General features: G+C 36.6%; 1 protein-coding gene across 7 annotated transcripts in view; it reads right to left on the bottom strand.

Annotated features, from left to right (window-relative positions):
- Positions 1–17431, bottom strand: part of Robo1 (roundabout guidance receptor 1) — a 1016703-nt gene that overhangs the window by 34579 nt on the left and 964693 nt on the right. For 4 of the 7 annotated variants that reach the window (XM_078044437.1, XM_078044436.1, XM_078044438.1 and 1 more), the window contains 5 exons: positions 15727–15753; positions 14283–14325; positions 7165–7319; positions 4373–4708; positions 2415–2522 (listed from right to left, as the gene is read on the bottom strand). In XM_078044437.1, coding sequence (XP_077900563.1) covers positions 2415–2522; positions 4373–4708; positions 7165–7319; positions 14283–14325; positions 15727–15753 — 669 coding nt within the window. The remainder of the gene's footprint in view (positions 1–2414; positions 2523–4372; positions 4709–7164; positions 7320–14282; positions 14326–15726; positions 15754–17431) is intronic. The other 3 variants (XM_078044439.1, XM_078044440.1, XM_078044434.1) reach the window with 3 other exon arrangements.

Here is a 17431-nt window from a genome sequence, read left to right as displayed (position 1 = left end):
ATGAATTTTACAAGTCATATCATTAATAGTGATCTTCCTACAGTAATTAATTGCATTATGGATTATCATCTAAAACAAATGAGCTGTAGACATATTTTCTGGAGTGCCTTTCTATTATTTAATTGCTGAAACCTAAAATACAATATGATACAGATACGATCTATTAGAGTTCCACTGTTGCATTAAATCACTGAATATATATAATTTGTACTTGTCCATTGAAATGTTTTGGGCACAATGAAATTATTAGTTTTCTTCAGAAAGGCAGATACAGATGAGAATAAATGCTGGAAGAACTAATATAACTAATGACAAAAGAAGCCAAAAAATGCTCTTAGAAAGGGACAGACATCTTCTCAGCCGCTGTTTCTATAAAATTGTGGCCTATAGTAAAATAATGTTGCTGAACGTTCCTAATAGTTTGAAATAACCCAATTCTTCAAGTGCTACAGTTTTCCAATTTTAGATTTGGTATATTCTTTGAACACCATAGATGCATATGTTCCCTTTTTAAAACCTTCAGGTCAAAAGGTATCTGGGGATAAAATTCTCCCCCTGACTATATTTTAGAATCATATTTATATTATAGACAATAATTATTAATTACAATTGAACTGTAATTGATTTTTCTCATGTGATCCTTTAATATCAGTGAATTGTCTTGATTTTTTTTTTTTTTTAATCCTAACTTAAACAGCTACATGTCACCCTGCAAATGACACAGGTCTTAGCTTACTCAGTGGCAGTGGGACTTTTTTTTTTTTTTTTTTTAAGCCACTTGGGAATTTTCTAATGGCAGTGTTTGTTATGCCAGATGTTCTTGCCTTGGTATGTTACAACACCAAGTGTGGGCTGAGGAACAGGCTGTTACTAATAAACTGTGACTCCAGCCCTGAGCCTGAGTGTCTCTGTTCTCTGTCTGTCACTCGGTTGTTGTATACTGGGGTGACTGGGCATGCGTGACAGAGTCAACATTGGCCAGTGTCTTCCTCTGGATTTCCTGAGACACATGCATGGTAGTAACTCCACCTCACCGAGTGACTTGACCCATACAAACCTTTCCTGCACTTCATGTACTAGCTTTGCTTGCTCCCTACCTTCACCAGACCTCACTCCTTTATAATTGTTTTACCAAATATCCACAGAATAACAGGTGATGAATAGCAGCATGGCATCATGGTCTCAGTGTCTAAGCTAAGAGATGGAGAAGGTCAATCGAAAATTAATAACCTAGAATCATGGGGTTTTTCCCCTATTAAAATATGATTTTCTCTATAAGTAAGAATATAAAGATGACATGACATCAACATTCAAATATCTAAATATTTTATGTTTTTATGTTTTTCCCAAAAGTAGATCTTTGACAATTTTAAGTCAGTTTACTTGATTTAAAAAATAAAAAAATATTTAATAATATTTTCATGCACAGTAGCTTCTGAGAAAATCTACAAAGAAAAAGGGCCATTTCTAAGCTCTTTTAAATAGGAAAAATTTCAACACAGGTTAGAAAATGTTAAACCAGCATACTTTAGCTAAAAGAAGGCAGCAAACTGTGAATGTGATGTTCTTTACAGAAGGAGGTAGAGACACTTGGCTAAAAGAACCTAGCAATGACTTTGATCCAGTTGCTGGGAGGTGCCATTTCTACCCTCTCCTGCAGATACATGCTCCATTCAAGACCAATTAGTTTGTTCTCATTGTGGTGTGACTTGCCACATGTTAGTTCTAATAATGAACCACCTTTAATTAGAAAAACAGGACTTAAGTACCATCAAGCTCCCATCTGCAACCCCTATCAGGAAAACAGCTGGCAAACAGCTGTCCCAGCATGAAGACCACAGGGAGGAGTCTCTGTGGTTTTTGAGGCATGGACAAATTGAGGCTGGGAGGTTGCTTTATGAGGCTCTTGAACAAGAACTGAGGGATCACAGAGAAAGTACAAACTGAGACAGTAGCTGGATCTCAGGTTATTATTTCTCAGGTTTTTACAGTGCTGAAGTGTACTTAAACGTTACTTGCTTTAATAGCATTATTTCAAATGGTAACAGATTTATCTGATTACCTATATGTACAACATTTCTTATATTTTGGAAAAGGGAGAAAAAAGTTTCAGCTGCCTTTAATGTTTAGTGGTAGCTGCTTTTAAATTTTAGTTCATACTTTTGATTTACTGATAAAGGAAGAAAACAGGGAGCTTAGTATTTGACATCTAACGGAAAATAAAATGGTTTACTGAGAATACAGTCCCTTAAACTGAAAAAATAAGACCCACGTCTGATATAAAAAACAAAAACCCAAGCCTGATACAAAGAAAGATTAGATTCAAATGATATAAAGTGATCCAATACTTCAGTCCATCTGGGGCTGTACCATCTTTTAAACAGAGAGGTTGATGTTCCCTGGGATCCCCTTACCAGATGTACTACTGCCCCGATCCGAACTGTTGTAGGATCCTCCCGTATTCTGGTCATATGATTGATTGTACGGAATCGTTGGAGGAACTGTGTCATTTGCTCGATAATCTAGATATTTCAGATAGGAAAAAAAATGTACATTTATGTTTTCTTTGTGAGTTATTTCACATCTCTTTATTTTGTTTATATTTCTGAGTACATTAAGAAACCAATTGTCTGTTTTTCTCATTTATTTTTAGATTCAAATTGTCAGGCTATAAAAAGACTTACACTCAAAATGGATGTCTATTTAAAAATATAGGAATAGAAACTGGGGGTATAGCTAAGTGGTAAAGCACATACTTAATATGCATGAGACCCAGTGCCCTCAATCAGTAGTACCCTCCCCCCAAAATATGTACATACATGTGTATATAGTAACAAAATAATTCTAACAAGAATAAATCAGAAAATGCCACGTCTGCAACTCATAAAACATAAATTGCAATAAAATAAAAATAAAACGGAAACTTGTCAGCTAGATGATATCTCATAAAAATGTATCCCTGATAAGAAAATAAAATATCTAATCTGCCCCAGAAATGCTTCTCCTTATTTAGGCAAAGGTGAAAATCCAGATGATAAGCTTGCTACTGGAATGTAGTCAGTAATAATCTGTCAGCCTAGCTGCATTCCGGGGTCTTTATTACACTCTGACATACCAAATCTGCTTACAAGCAGTACAAACAATAAATCAGAGTTCTGAAATGTTTGTACAGAGGACTGTCAGAGCTTTCTGAGGTCCAGAGTAAAACCACACACTATGGAAAAAATAATGTAATGGTTTGAATCCCCACAGTAAACTCCATAGCTGTAGAATCTGCTCTCAATTTTGTCAGTCTTTGTCATCAATGTATGTAGGAATCTTAATAAATATTTATTAAATTGGATTATTATACCAGTTAAGTACCTTCTGAAACTTGGGAAAAAGCTAGATGACTTTATTATCAAATTAAAACATGACATGAACTTAATGAAATGTTTAAATTATCTTGTTATACTCTCCAGCTTCACAAAGTTTTATTTTTGAAGAAAATGCTCTCAACTCAAGCCTAAGAAAATAAATCCGTACCTCTAATTATGTACCATAAAATGCATTCTTGACCAGGATACGTGCACAACATTGCCCCATCTATTCAAATTAGAGCAATCTAGTTATAGCTAGAGGTATATAACTTTGCAAATCATGTTATTAAAGCAGTAGCCTGAAGAACTACAAAGAAATCAAACACCTATCTCTTTCAACCCACATGCATTACAACATTACAATACACAGATATTCCCCTCAGGCCATAAAATACTATTCTGCTGCTTCAAGTTAATACTAAACTCCATTTATTTTAGGTTCTATACTGGCAGACTTCAATCAGGTCAACCCAAGAAATTGAGGTTCTAAAATTATATACATCGTAGCAATCTCAGGAACCACACAAGGTCTGAGAAATACAACAAATTGAACCACTTCTCCAGTTCAAGTTTAATTTAATTATTTTTCTTCAGTTTGATATAAAAAGGCCCTTCGTTCATAGGACCATGTAGAAGCAATTATCTTCCATCCTCAAGTGGAAAGAGTGGAATAGTCTATTTATTGAAAATGCGAGGTATTGTGACAGTTGTACATCTGCCTTATGAATAAAAGATTGTATGTCCTCAGCAATCCCTCACCTACTATTAAATTTAAATTAATCTCAAAACCATTTGAAAATACTTATATATTATTATAAAATCAATTTTCCAAGCTTATTGTGGTGCTAATTAACTCTTTGACGCTGGAAATTCCGAAACCAAAGAAAGAAGAAAATCACAATAACCAAAGGAAAGAGGTGACTTTCGAGTCACAGACAGCTGTTGACATCTAGTGCCGAGGGGCTAAGAGTGTCAATACGGGAAAGAGAAGGAATAAGGGCAGAACTGTTCACCTTTGTTAAGTTTGTTTTGCTCCATGATGTTATACTGAATTGGTGCCACTTCTTGTTTCTGCTGACCGGGTGGTTTCCAGTGCTTCTCGCTGGAGTCCCCGCTGCCATTGTTCATGTTATTGGTGAGGTTGGACTGGATGAGCTGGGTGGTGGCATAAGGAGTGGGCTGCCCTGATGGATTGACAAAACGCCCGTCCTTCAGATTTGGGCTATTGAAGGTTTTCATCTCATTGATTTTGTTACTAAGATCCACATCACCATAAACAGTTGACTCAGGGAGCATCAGATTTGTTTGTTTGTTATCCAGTTGGTTGTTATAATTTGCTATACAATCAGCTATGTGCAATGGAGAGGAAAAGGAAAAAGTCATTCTGCATGGTTATTCGTTTTCAATTTCTTTCTAAGAAGCTTTGTGAGTCACAGTAAAATTGGGATGTAAGTACCAATGGGCTTAAATTAGATCAATAGAAAGGGCCCCATACTCATATGGACTTTCTAAAGGAAACCAAACTTGAGGGAATAAGAACATCCAGAGAATTCGTGTGGAGAGGACATAATTGTGAGCTTATGCCAGTGCTATATGCTAAATAATTCATCTAATTTAAAATAGGAATTTCCTTTAACAACCTTTCAATAGGAATTACACTAAAATAATACAAACGTGAATCTTTAAGTGTCAACTTTAAATTTTCTAGTCTTGGGTTAATAAACTATTTGAAGCTACAGAACAAAGCACATAAGAATCCAGACAAAGAAGAAAATGTATCCACAGGTCAAAGTATTTGAGATTCTAATATTTTTATCCTCAAGAGATAAGATGAGCAGGGATAAGGTGATAGTCAATAGTGCTTAGGAGAATTTTATTAGTTCCTATCTTGGTCATATAGGGTAATCATTATTGCAGAGAGATGTACATAATCATTTTTTCATGGTTTCATAATGACATCCCAAGTATAAAATGACAATAATGATGACAAAATGAACCACACTAACCAGGTCACTTAATCAAATAATGCCTGAAATAATATCTAGTGTGTCTAATACCTCATTCCACTCTCATCTTCCCTTCATTGAAATATTTAGAAATTAAATAACTGATCACACACACACACACACACACACACACACACACGCACACACAGAGAGATGTATTTAAGGCCTATGATTGAAAATATTAAAACAGCAGGAATAATTAAAGTCATATTGTAAAGATAAACAGTTTTAAATTAAAAAAGGTACCATGGAAAAACAGCATTATTCTATTCAGATTGTTTAAAAGTGGCACTATCACTAACAGGTCTCTTTAAGAATTGGTTTCAACTGGATAACTTAATAACATGCTTGCTACTAAAGATGTAAATATGAATATAATCTTAAGAAAACTTTTCAGCTTCTCTATGTTACTACTTAACTCAATCATACATGATCAAACAACAGGGATATTTGGTACATCTGGATTACAGTAATTCTCATATCTAATTTCTAGGAATTGTTTTGTTTAACGATGGTTAAAAAATAATCTAAAGGCAATATACTCATTTTGCTTTGCCAATCTTTCTGTATGAGTGTTATCCAAAAGGTCTTCTAAAAGTGTTGGACTTGTCCTAGACTGCAGTGTCCAATATAGCTGCCACTGGCCACATAACAGCTATGGAGAACTTGAAATGTGGGTAGTGAGAATGAGGAGCTGAATTTCAAACTGTATTTTATTTAGTTGATTTGAATTTAAATAGCCATCTGTTGCCAGTAACTATCATACTGGACAATGCAACATATTAATTCCAGTAGGTGTCCCTCAGCATAGTCTTTTGTGTATGATACATGACTATCTATATAGACAGCAGAACCTGGGCCTCTGGAGGACACACACTCGTTGTGTGGATGGTCATGTCCACATCTAATAATGGAGACACAGGATTGTTTCTAGGGTAGACATATAGATAGTTCTATGATTTGTTCTTTATAATTCATTACATCTTTACTTACATGCCATCTTCTCATTCTCGTTTCCTTAGCTCCAGGCATTATTTTACTTTCATAGGCATCTTATTTGTTTCTTTACAACTATTTAAATGTTTCCTATCTTATTAATAATGGGACTTTTTGTTTCATAAGAAATTATCTATATTTTTTTTCTGCCTTTAGATCTTGCAATGCTCCATATCTACTTGTCTTACTGTGATGTTTTAGCATGAAATTTTAGCGAAGTAATTTACTCACACATATTTCGGAACCAAAGTATAGAACAGACTACAAATGTACACCTACACATCTGAAATATATATGGATGTATTTCTTATGTCTCCAGGATTTACATCTATACTATAATATCTGATTTAAACTTTCATTTAAATTTTTTTTGTTATTATTCTTGTTCAAATATTATAACTCTTGCTGTTAGAATTAAGTCCACTCAAACTATGGATTTATTGACCTTTTGATCTTTGTTATTTAATCCTAAAATCATGAATATAATAAATCATTGCAACTAAACTTATCATTATACTCATTCTTATAAATGATTGTGCACGACTTTGTTTTCTTTACTTGCAATCTATGCTAGAGCTTGTCTTCTTCATTCTCTGAGGAAATCTTGGTGGAGGGTGAAATATAAAAGTTTAGAAATGGAGAAAATATTTGAATCATGCTAGCTTGCTACATAGTGTTGGACATTTCATGAAAATGTGGATCAAAGTTCCTTTCCCCAGGTGGGCAGAGGGAAAGGAAAGTCAGCTGCTTCTGGCTAACTTGCCCAAGGCCAGTTCATATCTCCCTCTCTCCGTGTCCCTAACCTGGGCGGCTGTAGGTGGTCAGGTTGCTGTCGCTGTTTCCATTGCCCGCGGTGCAGCAGTTGATGGAGCAGTCATTGTGGCTGTTGCCAGTATTAGGCCACGTGTCTGCCAGCCACGGCTGTGCAGCAGGTTCACTGATGTTGAGAAGTCCTGGCCTAGAGAGAAAAAAAAAGAGTAAATGTTATATGGACAGAAAATAATATTTTCTATTCAGAATTCCAGCAAATATTTCATTTAATTGTTCTTACAATAATTTGGTGCATTATGCTGAATGATATTATTCCTTTTATTTACAGAGAGGCAACTATAATATATCGTTCCAGATGTGTCTCAGTGCACACAGCCATACATCTGTGAACTGGTACTGCTGTACTTCAGACTTAAAATCTTTTACTGTTTACAATGTTCTATTCTGCCTTTAGTCATGGTGATTGAAAAATCAAACGTGGAATCTGAAAACACGGACGCATAAAGACTTTTAATAACTAAAAATCATTCTAGCTAAGTCTATTTGCATTTCTTCATTTTTGACCTATTAAAAATTGCAACTCTTCTCACAACTTCATTAAAAAAAAATGCAACAATTTCCTTTATGGAGACAATGAACCCTTCACATTAGGCAGATTTACAGATTTTGCTTCCAACCCATGTTTAAGAAACAGTGAGCGCAGACTGGCGTGACATTTTGCACAGAGCTACAATGATGTTTCAGTGAACAGTTCTGTGAGCTTGTCAACATTTTCTGATGGTGACAATGTAAAATGCCGTGAGTTCCTAAATAAACAAAGGAAAGCTACTGAATGAAATCTGGTAAAACAAAGATGTCGACTAAAAGAAATATTAGCACTCATGTTTTTTTTGGCACAACAGATGTTAATCCTCTTTCACCAAGTGCTGGAGAGGCCAAGTGCATCGGGAGTTATTAATGGGAGCCCTGGACCACCAGTGCCAGGGACTCAAACTGGAGTCCAAGAGCAGCATTCTTCACGTCCTTTTTCAACATTGACTCCGTGTGATAACTCAGCAAAAGAGGCGATGATGTATGATGTGCTGTCCAATCCTCAATAAACAGTCTGGCGCTACAGACTATGCAAAGATTTTCTTGGTGGTTTCATTTTCTTTGTTAAAATGCAATAACCAGCCTTCTCATTTACTTGGGAAGCAAGAAACTGACATTGCCCTCTAAATGGTTCCTATTTTGCCACGGAGAAACGTATTTTGCAAGTGATGGTTATTTGTAAGTCACTTAAAATGAAAGAATATGGATTTGCAGTCCACATATCTGTATCCATACATGTGCATATTTATACAACTAAGGATGCATGTTTCCTCTTTGTTTACAGTGGGAGAGGCACTTTGAATTCTTTACATATATTCATTTATTGAACCATCACAGCCATTTTACAGGCAGGGATTGCTAATACCCAAGTTTTACAGATGAGGAAATGGGACACTTGGGAGAAGTCAAGGCACATGGGCACAGCTATATGGAGTGAGTGAGTGACTACCTGGGATTCCAGCACAAGCTGTGGCCCTGGAGTTCAGACCATGAACTAGGATGCTATAAACACACACTGGAGCCTGAGGAAATTCCCTGAAGCTCTTAAACATTCTTAATGGAGAGTGAAAAAAAATATCCGAAGGCCTCAAATTCAGGACAAAGCTGCTAAGATTGAATTACCTATTACAATTGTTGATAAAAATATGCTTTGAAGCCTGGTGCAGTAGTACATGCCTGTAATCCCAGTCACTCAGGAGGCTGAGGAAGGAGGTTGGCAATTCTGAGGCCAGCCTCAGCAAAATAAAATAAAAAAGATCTGGGGTTGTAGTTCAGTGGTAAAACATCCATGGATTCAATCCCCAGTAACAGATAAATAAATAATTTGCTTTGAAGAGAAATGTCGCTGGACTTAAAATTTCATGCATTTAAATGCAAGCCATACCAGATATCTAGTGTCTGTGAAATACATGTTTGTTGTAGAACTTCTGCATCTAGTAATCTTTAGCTTTCCTACTTTATTTCTCCTTGAACTTAAACCATAAATGCTATCACTGTCGAAGTTATTCAAAATAAAACTCCCATTTTTGACACTGCAGAGATGATGCTATGTCTGCAGTAGAGGTCAAGTAGAAATTCTCCACAGCTCAACTTATATGTTTTAATAGAAAGAGACAATATTTTCATGCTACTATGATTCCCTCTGTATGTCTGTGGTTGTGGGGAGTGTTAATATTTTTCCAGTGAATGCTTTGATAGCATCACTGGGCTTAGAGAACTTTTCATATAGATGGGTGATTTCCAACAGGAGGTAGGATTAACAACTCACATCCTGCTTTCTGTTTAGACTTGAGTTTGGAATGCTAATTATTTAAGGAAAAAGGTAAGCCATGTTCACTGTCCCATGATGGATCTTAAAATGCTGTGTGTGTGTGTGTGTCCAAGGTCTTGGAGGAAGGTGAGGTCACTGGCAGCTACTCTGACAAGAGCGTGAGAAGTCTTTCAAAGTAACAACCTCACAGGCTCCCTGAATCCCTTAAAACTCACCAGCATGCATCAGACAATCAAACGACAGCCAAATATGAAGCAAAAGCAAAACACGTGTTGGTTACCAAGGTTAACGTGTGCCTAACACATCATTACATCATGTTACATATTAAGGGGACAGACCTGCACCATGAAGGAAAAGAGGGCAAACGTGCACTAATAATTAGGAGGCAACTGCCTTCAATTCCTACTCTGCTACTTGACCCATTCCGATCACTCACTCTGAGAGAACCTGTTTAAACTGTTAAACCACAAAATACAAGACTATGGGGTTCCAGAGCTGGGGATATGGCAGAGGAGCCTTACAGAAAGTAAGTATTGTCAGCTGTGGGTCATGTCTGACCCCCTGCCAGGCTGAATGAGTGGCCAATGTTTAAAGAGCACCTTCGCCTGATGCTCCACTTCTTTCCTCCCTCTTACTGACAGGGAATGTGGTACTGGCTTTTCCACCAAGTTATCTTCACTTGTTTACTGCTTTTTTGCGGGGGGAGTTTTCTCTAATTTTTCCTGGTTGAATCTGTGGTTTGAATTTTAAGCAGAGGTTTTGGAAGAGGCAACTGGAATTTTCCAGGGAAAGAAAAGAAATTAATAAAGACGGCCCCTTAGTATTTCTATGTTTCCCTCCTGCGTTACCTCAAAGGGCATTTGCCATTTTCAAGTTGAGCCCAGAGTTCTCTTGGCTTACCGTCATGTTATTCTCTCTTTTCTGAGAATAACTAAATGACAGTTTGGAGAACTAGGAGAGAGTTCCAGACCACCTCCTCATTTATTAGAGGACACAATCCAGCACCACCAAATAATTTCCTTAAAGTCGTCAAGAACTGAACTGAGGTCTTCTGACATTCATTTATTAAATAACTTATTTGTTCTTTTCTTAGGTAACTTGTAAATGACTGAAAGTTCATACAGTTTTTGAATTTACTGATGTCCTTCACTGAACTACATTTATTACATTACAAAAAAATTAACTTATTGATAAATAAACCACATATTTTCTATAATCCAGGATCTCATATTCTCTTGTCAGAGGCAATTTTATCTACCAAGGTTGGCAAACTCTCTCTGTAAAAGGACCAAATAGAAACCACTGAAATCTTTGCAGGTCATTCAATTTCTGTTGTAACCACTTGACTTTTCTTTTATAGCTCAAACAAATGAGAGCCTGTCTGTATTCTTATAAAACTTCATTTACAAAAACAGATGGCAGGGTGGACTCAGGGCAAAAGCTATAATTTGGTGACTCTTGATACAAAGAAAAGCAAATGCATTGTCTCTTCCTGGGTAGGAGACAATGTGATAGTTGCACAGTACAGATTTTGTAGAGGGTACAGCAGGTAAAATCTGATACACTAACTAGGGATAACAGGTGGGAAGACATTGTTAGCCTGTGTATAAGCAATGTGCCATGTAGCAAGGATGCAGGACACTGACATACTGGAGATAAGCTGACACAAGGGATCATAGGGCACAGCACATAATAGTGAAAAATGGGGCTGCAAAGTCCAAGACTTTATGGACTTCCCATGCTATGCCATGTTTGGACTTGATATTTTAAACACAGCAAGTTCTGCTGCAGGTGGGATTTTTCAACAGCTCAGGAACTTACACAATTAGCATGAATTTCAAAGACTATTCTGCCTCCACTGGAAAGAGAATTAGTAGACAACAGTGCTAATAAAACTGGATGAACTTAGGACAGCTGGGAGCTCATAGTTTTGGCAAGGGAGAATAAGTGCTTAAAAAAGAAAGAATATCAGTCATAGTGGAGGGGTAAAAAAAAAAAAAAAAGATCCATAGAACACAGTAATGGTTGCAGGAAGCAAAAGAGGATGATCAACAGATCTTAGCTTAGGTGCCATCAGCCAAGAGAGGTGGTAGGTCCAGGGAGGACCCAGGAAGTTTGTGATGAATGAAGGAAACCAAGAAAGGGGCTGGAGGTGAGGAAAGCCACAGCGGATATTGAATTTGCTATTCATTCTCTTTTCCAGTGATCACAAAACTCAGTGTTATGGTTTGGATCTGGAATGTCCTCCAAAAGCTCTTGTATTGAAGACTGGTCCCCACGCAGCAAGGTTCGGAGGTTGGGCTTTTAGGTAATGATTGGATGGTGAGGGCTCCGACCTTATCAGTGGCTGAGTTCATTTGATCAGTGGATTAATCCACTTGATGGATTAATACATTGAGAGTTTTGCAGACTACTGGGAAGTGAGACCTCGTCAGAGGAAGTAATCACCAGGGGCATGCTCTGGAAGAGTTTATTTTGTCCTTGGCCCTTCCTCAACTCTCACCTCTCTGCTTCCCAGCTGCTGAGAGTTGAGCAGCTTTCCTCTGCCATACACCATGATGCTTGAGCCTAAAGAAATGAGGTCAGTGGGGGCTGGGGTTGTAGTTCCTTGGTAGAGTGCCCGACTAGCAAGTGCAAGGTGCTGGGTTCAATCTACAGCACTACATAATATGTATTATTATTATTATTTTTTTTAAAAAGCTGCAGAAATGAAGTCAATGGACCAGAGCTTGAGACCTGTGAGACTGAGCCCAAACATTTTCCTCCCTAAGTTGTTCTTTTAGGTATTTTGGTCCTAGCAACCCCTTCCTACCCGGGCACAGATTCATTATGGCTAGGAAAGAGGCCTCTTCTTAATGAACCTTCTCTTTCTCATCCTACTTGATTTTTACCCCAGTACTTATCAACTGTTGACACTGTACAGTTGATCTTTTAAAAAATGTTTATTATCCATCTCCCATCTCTCCCACCATAATCAAATGCCCACAAGATCAGGAATTTTATCCACTTTGCTCACTGACGCATTCCAAGCAGCTAACACAGTATCTGCCCTGTAGTCGGTGTCCATTATAGTTAATGAATAAATACATTTAAAATTGTGTGTATAACTGTCATGTTGAGCACTGACTCTAACATTTTTATTTAACTATTATTGCCTCTGTGACATTCCAGCATCTTTTATCAATTCATTTAGGAAAATGATAATTTCTAGTTAGTATTTGAGATATATCAATTTCACTGCCAGGATTCTGTTTTTCAGTTGAAAACGCTATGATTCTTTGTTAGTGAGCTTTCCAAATAGACAGTTCAGGAACTTTACAATTCTTTATTCCTGTCCTAGAAACCACCATTTCCTACCTATGCATTCCTGCCACTCTCTTCCATGAGACCATTTGGTCTGTCTGGGTTGTAAATTGTTTAGAGAAGGAGCTAGGTTAATATTTTATGTGTATGCACGTGTGTATAAGCATGTGAACACATGCCCATGCACAGGAGCTAGTGCCAATAAAACTGAAGTCAACAGTCATGAATAGACACAGAGAAAGGTAGTTAAACAATCAGGCATTCCAGATTCACCCACAGGAAAATGTTCTTATGGCAGAAGCTCTTTCATGAATGTCTGGACTGTGACTTATATGGAATTCCCCTGGATGCAAAAATGTGCTCTGCTTTCATCCCTCAATCAAGAGGATTTACTCCTCATGAAAACCACCCCAGTATTTGGGTCTTTTGGTGGCTGGCTTTGTTTAACAGTTGTGAAAACAGGAAGTTAGTAGTACCCAGGAAAGAAAAGATTAATGCTTACTGCCACATTTGTATAGCACCAGCTAAAGGCAGTCAATATACATATTTTTTAAATAACTCTTTATCATAAACTAAGTTTAGTAATTTTCTTATTAGGAGGTATATTCCTTGGATTCAGGAATAATATCTTACTCATTTTTTGTCTATTCAGTAGCTAACCATATTATCCAACCATATGAAGAAGGGCACTCTAATAAGCTAATTTAATTTGAATTATAAATTGGTTTTGGTTAGAAATTTTTTTCTCCCTTTGTGCTTAGGTGCTACTGTTTTTGAAAAAAAAGAAAAATCACCTTATTGTGGAAAATCCTGGAACTTGCCTCATGTAATTTACATCCTGTTTCAGCCCCTTTAAGCTGCCTGTCACATTAATTTGTGATTTCTCTGTGAATATATTAAAGTTCACTGAATAATAATTACCTCAAAAATCATAAGTATAGGACTGAGGATATTTTTAGTTAAAGGGTGAAAAAGTTCTTTGTTAACAAACTACCTAGATTTCTTTTTTTATCCGAATGTATTTCCCTGCAAACGGAGGTATCTACTAAGCTGAATTCATAACAAGAACAAACAAACATAACCTATAACTTCTGAGCAACTGCTGCGTTCAGCAGGTTTTCAAATGAGCACTTTTTCTTTGATAGTATCTGTTAACTAGCTATATTTCTTAATCTTCATAAATGCCACAGCTTAATCACTTTAACTCCTTTTAATCATCTGCTAAATCAGCAGTCTGTTTTTCTTGGTTAACGTACTCCCTCTGGTGGCCATTGTCTAAAGTGCAACAGCTCCATTAGGAACTGTATTTCTGTGTAAATGACTTGGTTCAACACCCCAGATGAATGGATTCTTTCCTAAAGATTGAAACACTTTTTATCTTTAAGTTGTTAAACCTTTGGAGCAATGAAACTTGCATCGGTGAGGAAGACAAGAAGAAATATTCTAAATTCCCCCAAGGATCTACAAAACAAGGAAGATAATTACCTCCCTCCACTGCTCACAGCTTCGCCTCCTCTCTGATAAGTTACTAGAATGTTAAAAAAAAAAAGGAACAATTAATAGACATGTTTATATATCAAAAGCTATTACATTCACGAGCATCTTTGTACAATGGAATTCTTTATCCCTTCCTACCCAGTAAGATTGTAAAAATCCTTACAGGACACAGCAGGTTTCTAATTCAGCTAATAATTTAAAATTCTTATTAAATTAAATATGCATCATTCTTAGCCTTAACAATATTGAGAAAAGCAACAGTAAAATTGCAGCAGATTCTTGTTAAATGTAACTATTATATATTTATTTGTACATTAGCATTCCCATAGATTTTTATTTTGAGTTTACTAGATCATATCACTTTATAATTCTGTAGGTATAATCTTAAAGTCTTGCCCTTGTAGGTAAATATTACAAAAGCCTACTAGATTTTCCCAGAAGATTGAGAATCAGTGAGACAAAAAATAGATGTTAAGCCCTTCCAAAGACAAAGACGTAAAGTTGTAACTATTGATGTGACCATTTTTTTAACCTATTTTTTCTTATTGTGGCTTTTTGAAACTCATACTCATTATATTTTCATAACTATATTTTCATAAAATATGGTTTAATGCTTTTGAAAGCTTTCTCAGCTAAATAAATTTGGGGCATAAAAATAGAACTGTACCACAAAAAGATTTGCACATAGTTAGGCAAAGGGTTAAGAAGATTAGCTTTTCTGTAAATACAGACACATTTTCTAAGAAGAAATGTATTTTTAAAAGCTGCCAAGTTCTGCTACTTAGAAAAACTCCAAACTGGGAGTCTGCTTGGGAGAGATAACTGCTCCCAGTGATTCCAATAACTGGATTAAAACTGAGGCGGCATAACTACAGGTACATCTTTTACTAGAGGTGATGTGAAAGAAGAGGATCCACTTTGAAAGAAACTGAATAGAACAGAATATGAGGACTCAGACTTGGGGAAAATGAAAAGTTTTATCTTTCACATGTGCTGGGTATTTTGGTTACCTTTCAGAATACTGATTCTATGGACAGAGAATTACAAGGCAGAGAAATTTTTGTTGGAAAACCTAAAAGCTTAAGTTAAGGGGGGGGGGATGCATTGCCAAGTATGAAAATAATCAATAAGATGATTAGCATGTTAAATCATGCTGAGGCTAGAAACACTGTGTCTTTTTAATGGAAATACATGCAAACAGGGCTAAGATGCAACGTGGAGTGGTGAATAAATAAATGCATCGGATGGATGAAAAGCAACACCAACCATTTCTACTTCAAATGCATGCCTGCCGTGAGTAAATGAAGTATTGTATTCCATTTAAGTCCTTTCCCCCCAGATACTGCTGAAAATGAGATAAAACCAGAAACACAATAGTACAACACATGCCAAACTAACAAAGGATAGGAGGAGGGTAAGTGCAAATATATACCTGTTGGCGTGAAGGTAAAGGACGGGACTGAAAATCAAAACAAAATATAAACCAGTTATTAAGCTGAAGAGAAAGGGAACATATCACATTAGTATGAATCAAGCAGACAGCTGAACATAAAACAAATGTAAATAACCAAGCCAGTAGGTCTGAAACTCTGATATATGAATAAAACCCAATACGAGGTTAGAAAAAGAAGCTTGTCTCTACAGGTACCATTTTGAAGTGTCTGACATTCTAGTACCTTGGGAGGGGAGCTGTGCGTTACCCTGTGAATGACCCTGCATTTAGCAACAGAGATTTAGCTCATGGGCTCCAGTACAAACAGGAATCCTCTGCTATTAATCATTTCCAAACACTGGATGATGGATTCTTAAACAAGTATTATCAGGTGTATGCTGGAACCTTATCTAGGAATCTGAAAGTAAATGCTTATTAAATGGACTAATAGGTGCACTTAAGTATTTATTATTGGAGGAAAGAAAGGAGAAGAAAGAGGAAGAAGGGAGGGAAGGAAGGAAGGAGGGAGGGTGAAAGGAAGGAAGGAAAAGCAAAGAGAATCATAAAAATCAAAACGTCCTGTAAGTCTGATGCCTTACACAAACAGTACTGACACTACATTTTTATCATTATAAACATTTCTGAATGGATAGAAAAATGTGTGGAGTTTTAAACTTTGATTTCTGTGTCATAATTTACATTCAGAAGCGTGGTTGAGTAGGCTGAACGTTTTTCTAATGCCACGCTAGAAGCTAAACAATAGAACAATAACACCCTTCTGAGAACCTTCACTCTCTCTGCAGTTATAAATCTTAATCTAATCAATAATGCCTGAAATTGAACTGCAGACCTCAAAAGTAGCAGCATGGCCTCCCCCACTTTTCCTATCTTCTATTCCTGGTGTGGGATCACACCAGAGCAATTTGCATGTCATTTCATAAAGGGAGGAGAATGACATATTTTCCAATCTTTTCCCCTTAATTTAAAGTAAATGCTGCTCTGGATGAAAAAAAAAAAGAAAAAGAAAAAAAATCAAGGAAATCCACATTACACCCTTTAAGGTTAAAGCTTGCCTGGAAAAAAAAAAATCTTTACAACAAACAAACTAGAATATTGATCACCGATCATGTATCAAAAAAGCTGCCAAAATGTATTTTCCATTGTACATTTGAACAATGATAAGAAATTTACTTTAGGATTAGAGCTCTGGGTTTGCAAAGTGGAACACACAGCATCCTCTACAACTGTCACTTCTTACCAAACCACTTCATCTCTGAGCAGACTGGAAAGAACAACAACAAAAACCTTAATGCTGTGTACCCAATTGATACACTGGCCTTCCTCTGCAGCACAGCAGCCCCTGTCTTAAGAATTCCATTGTGTTGTCTTTCAGTCAGATCTCTTCAGAGAGTCAATGTAATTTAGCTACATTCAAAAATTCAGAGCCATAGTAACAAGTCTTCATAAAAAGAAAAAAAAAAAAGGTACATTTGAAACTAAAGCTATTCAAGCAAGAGTGGAGTGCTTGAACATTAATTTGCAATCACAAGGACACGGGAAATATGAAAGGTCCTTGTCATTACTTCTCATAGCTAACTGCTAACCCCAGTTTGAGGAATTGAAGAAGAAATGAAAAAAAGTCAGCCCTAAATGAAATTTTCGCTGCTAGCACACCAAAGAACAACTTAATTTTCAGAGCTTCCAA

Source organism: Ictidomys tridecemlineatus, chromosome 3 (genome assembly GCF_052094955.1).
Source record: "Ictidomys tridecemlineatus isolate mIctTri1 chromosome 3, mIctTri1.hap1, whole genome shotgun sequence".
Lineage (NCBI taxonomy): Eukaryota > Metazoa > Chordata > Mammalia > Rodentia > Sciuridae > Ictidomys > Ictidomys tridecemlineatus.
The sequence above is the reverse complement of the archived record's forward strand: the minus strand, read 5'-3'. Positions and strand labels throughout refer to the sequence as shown.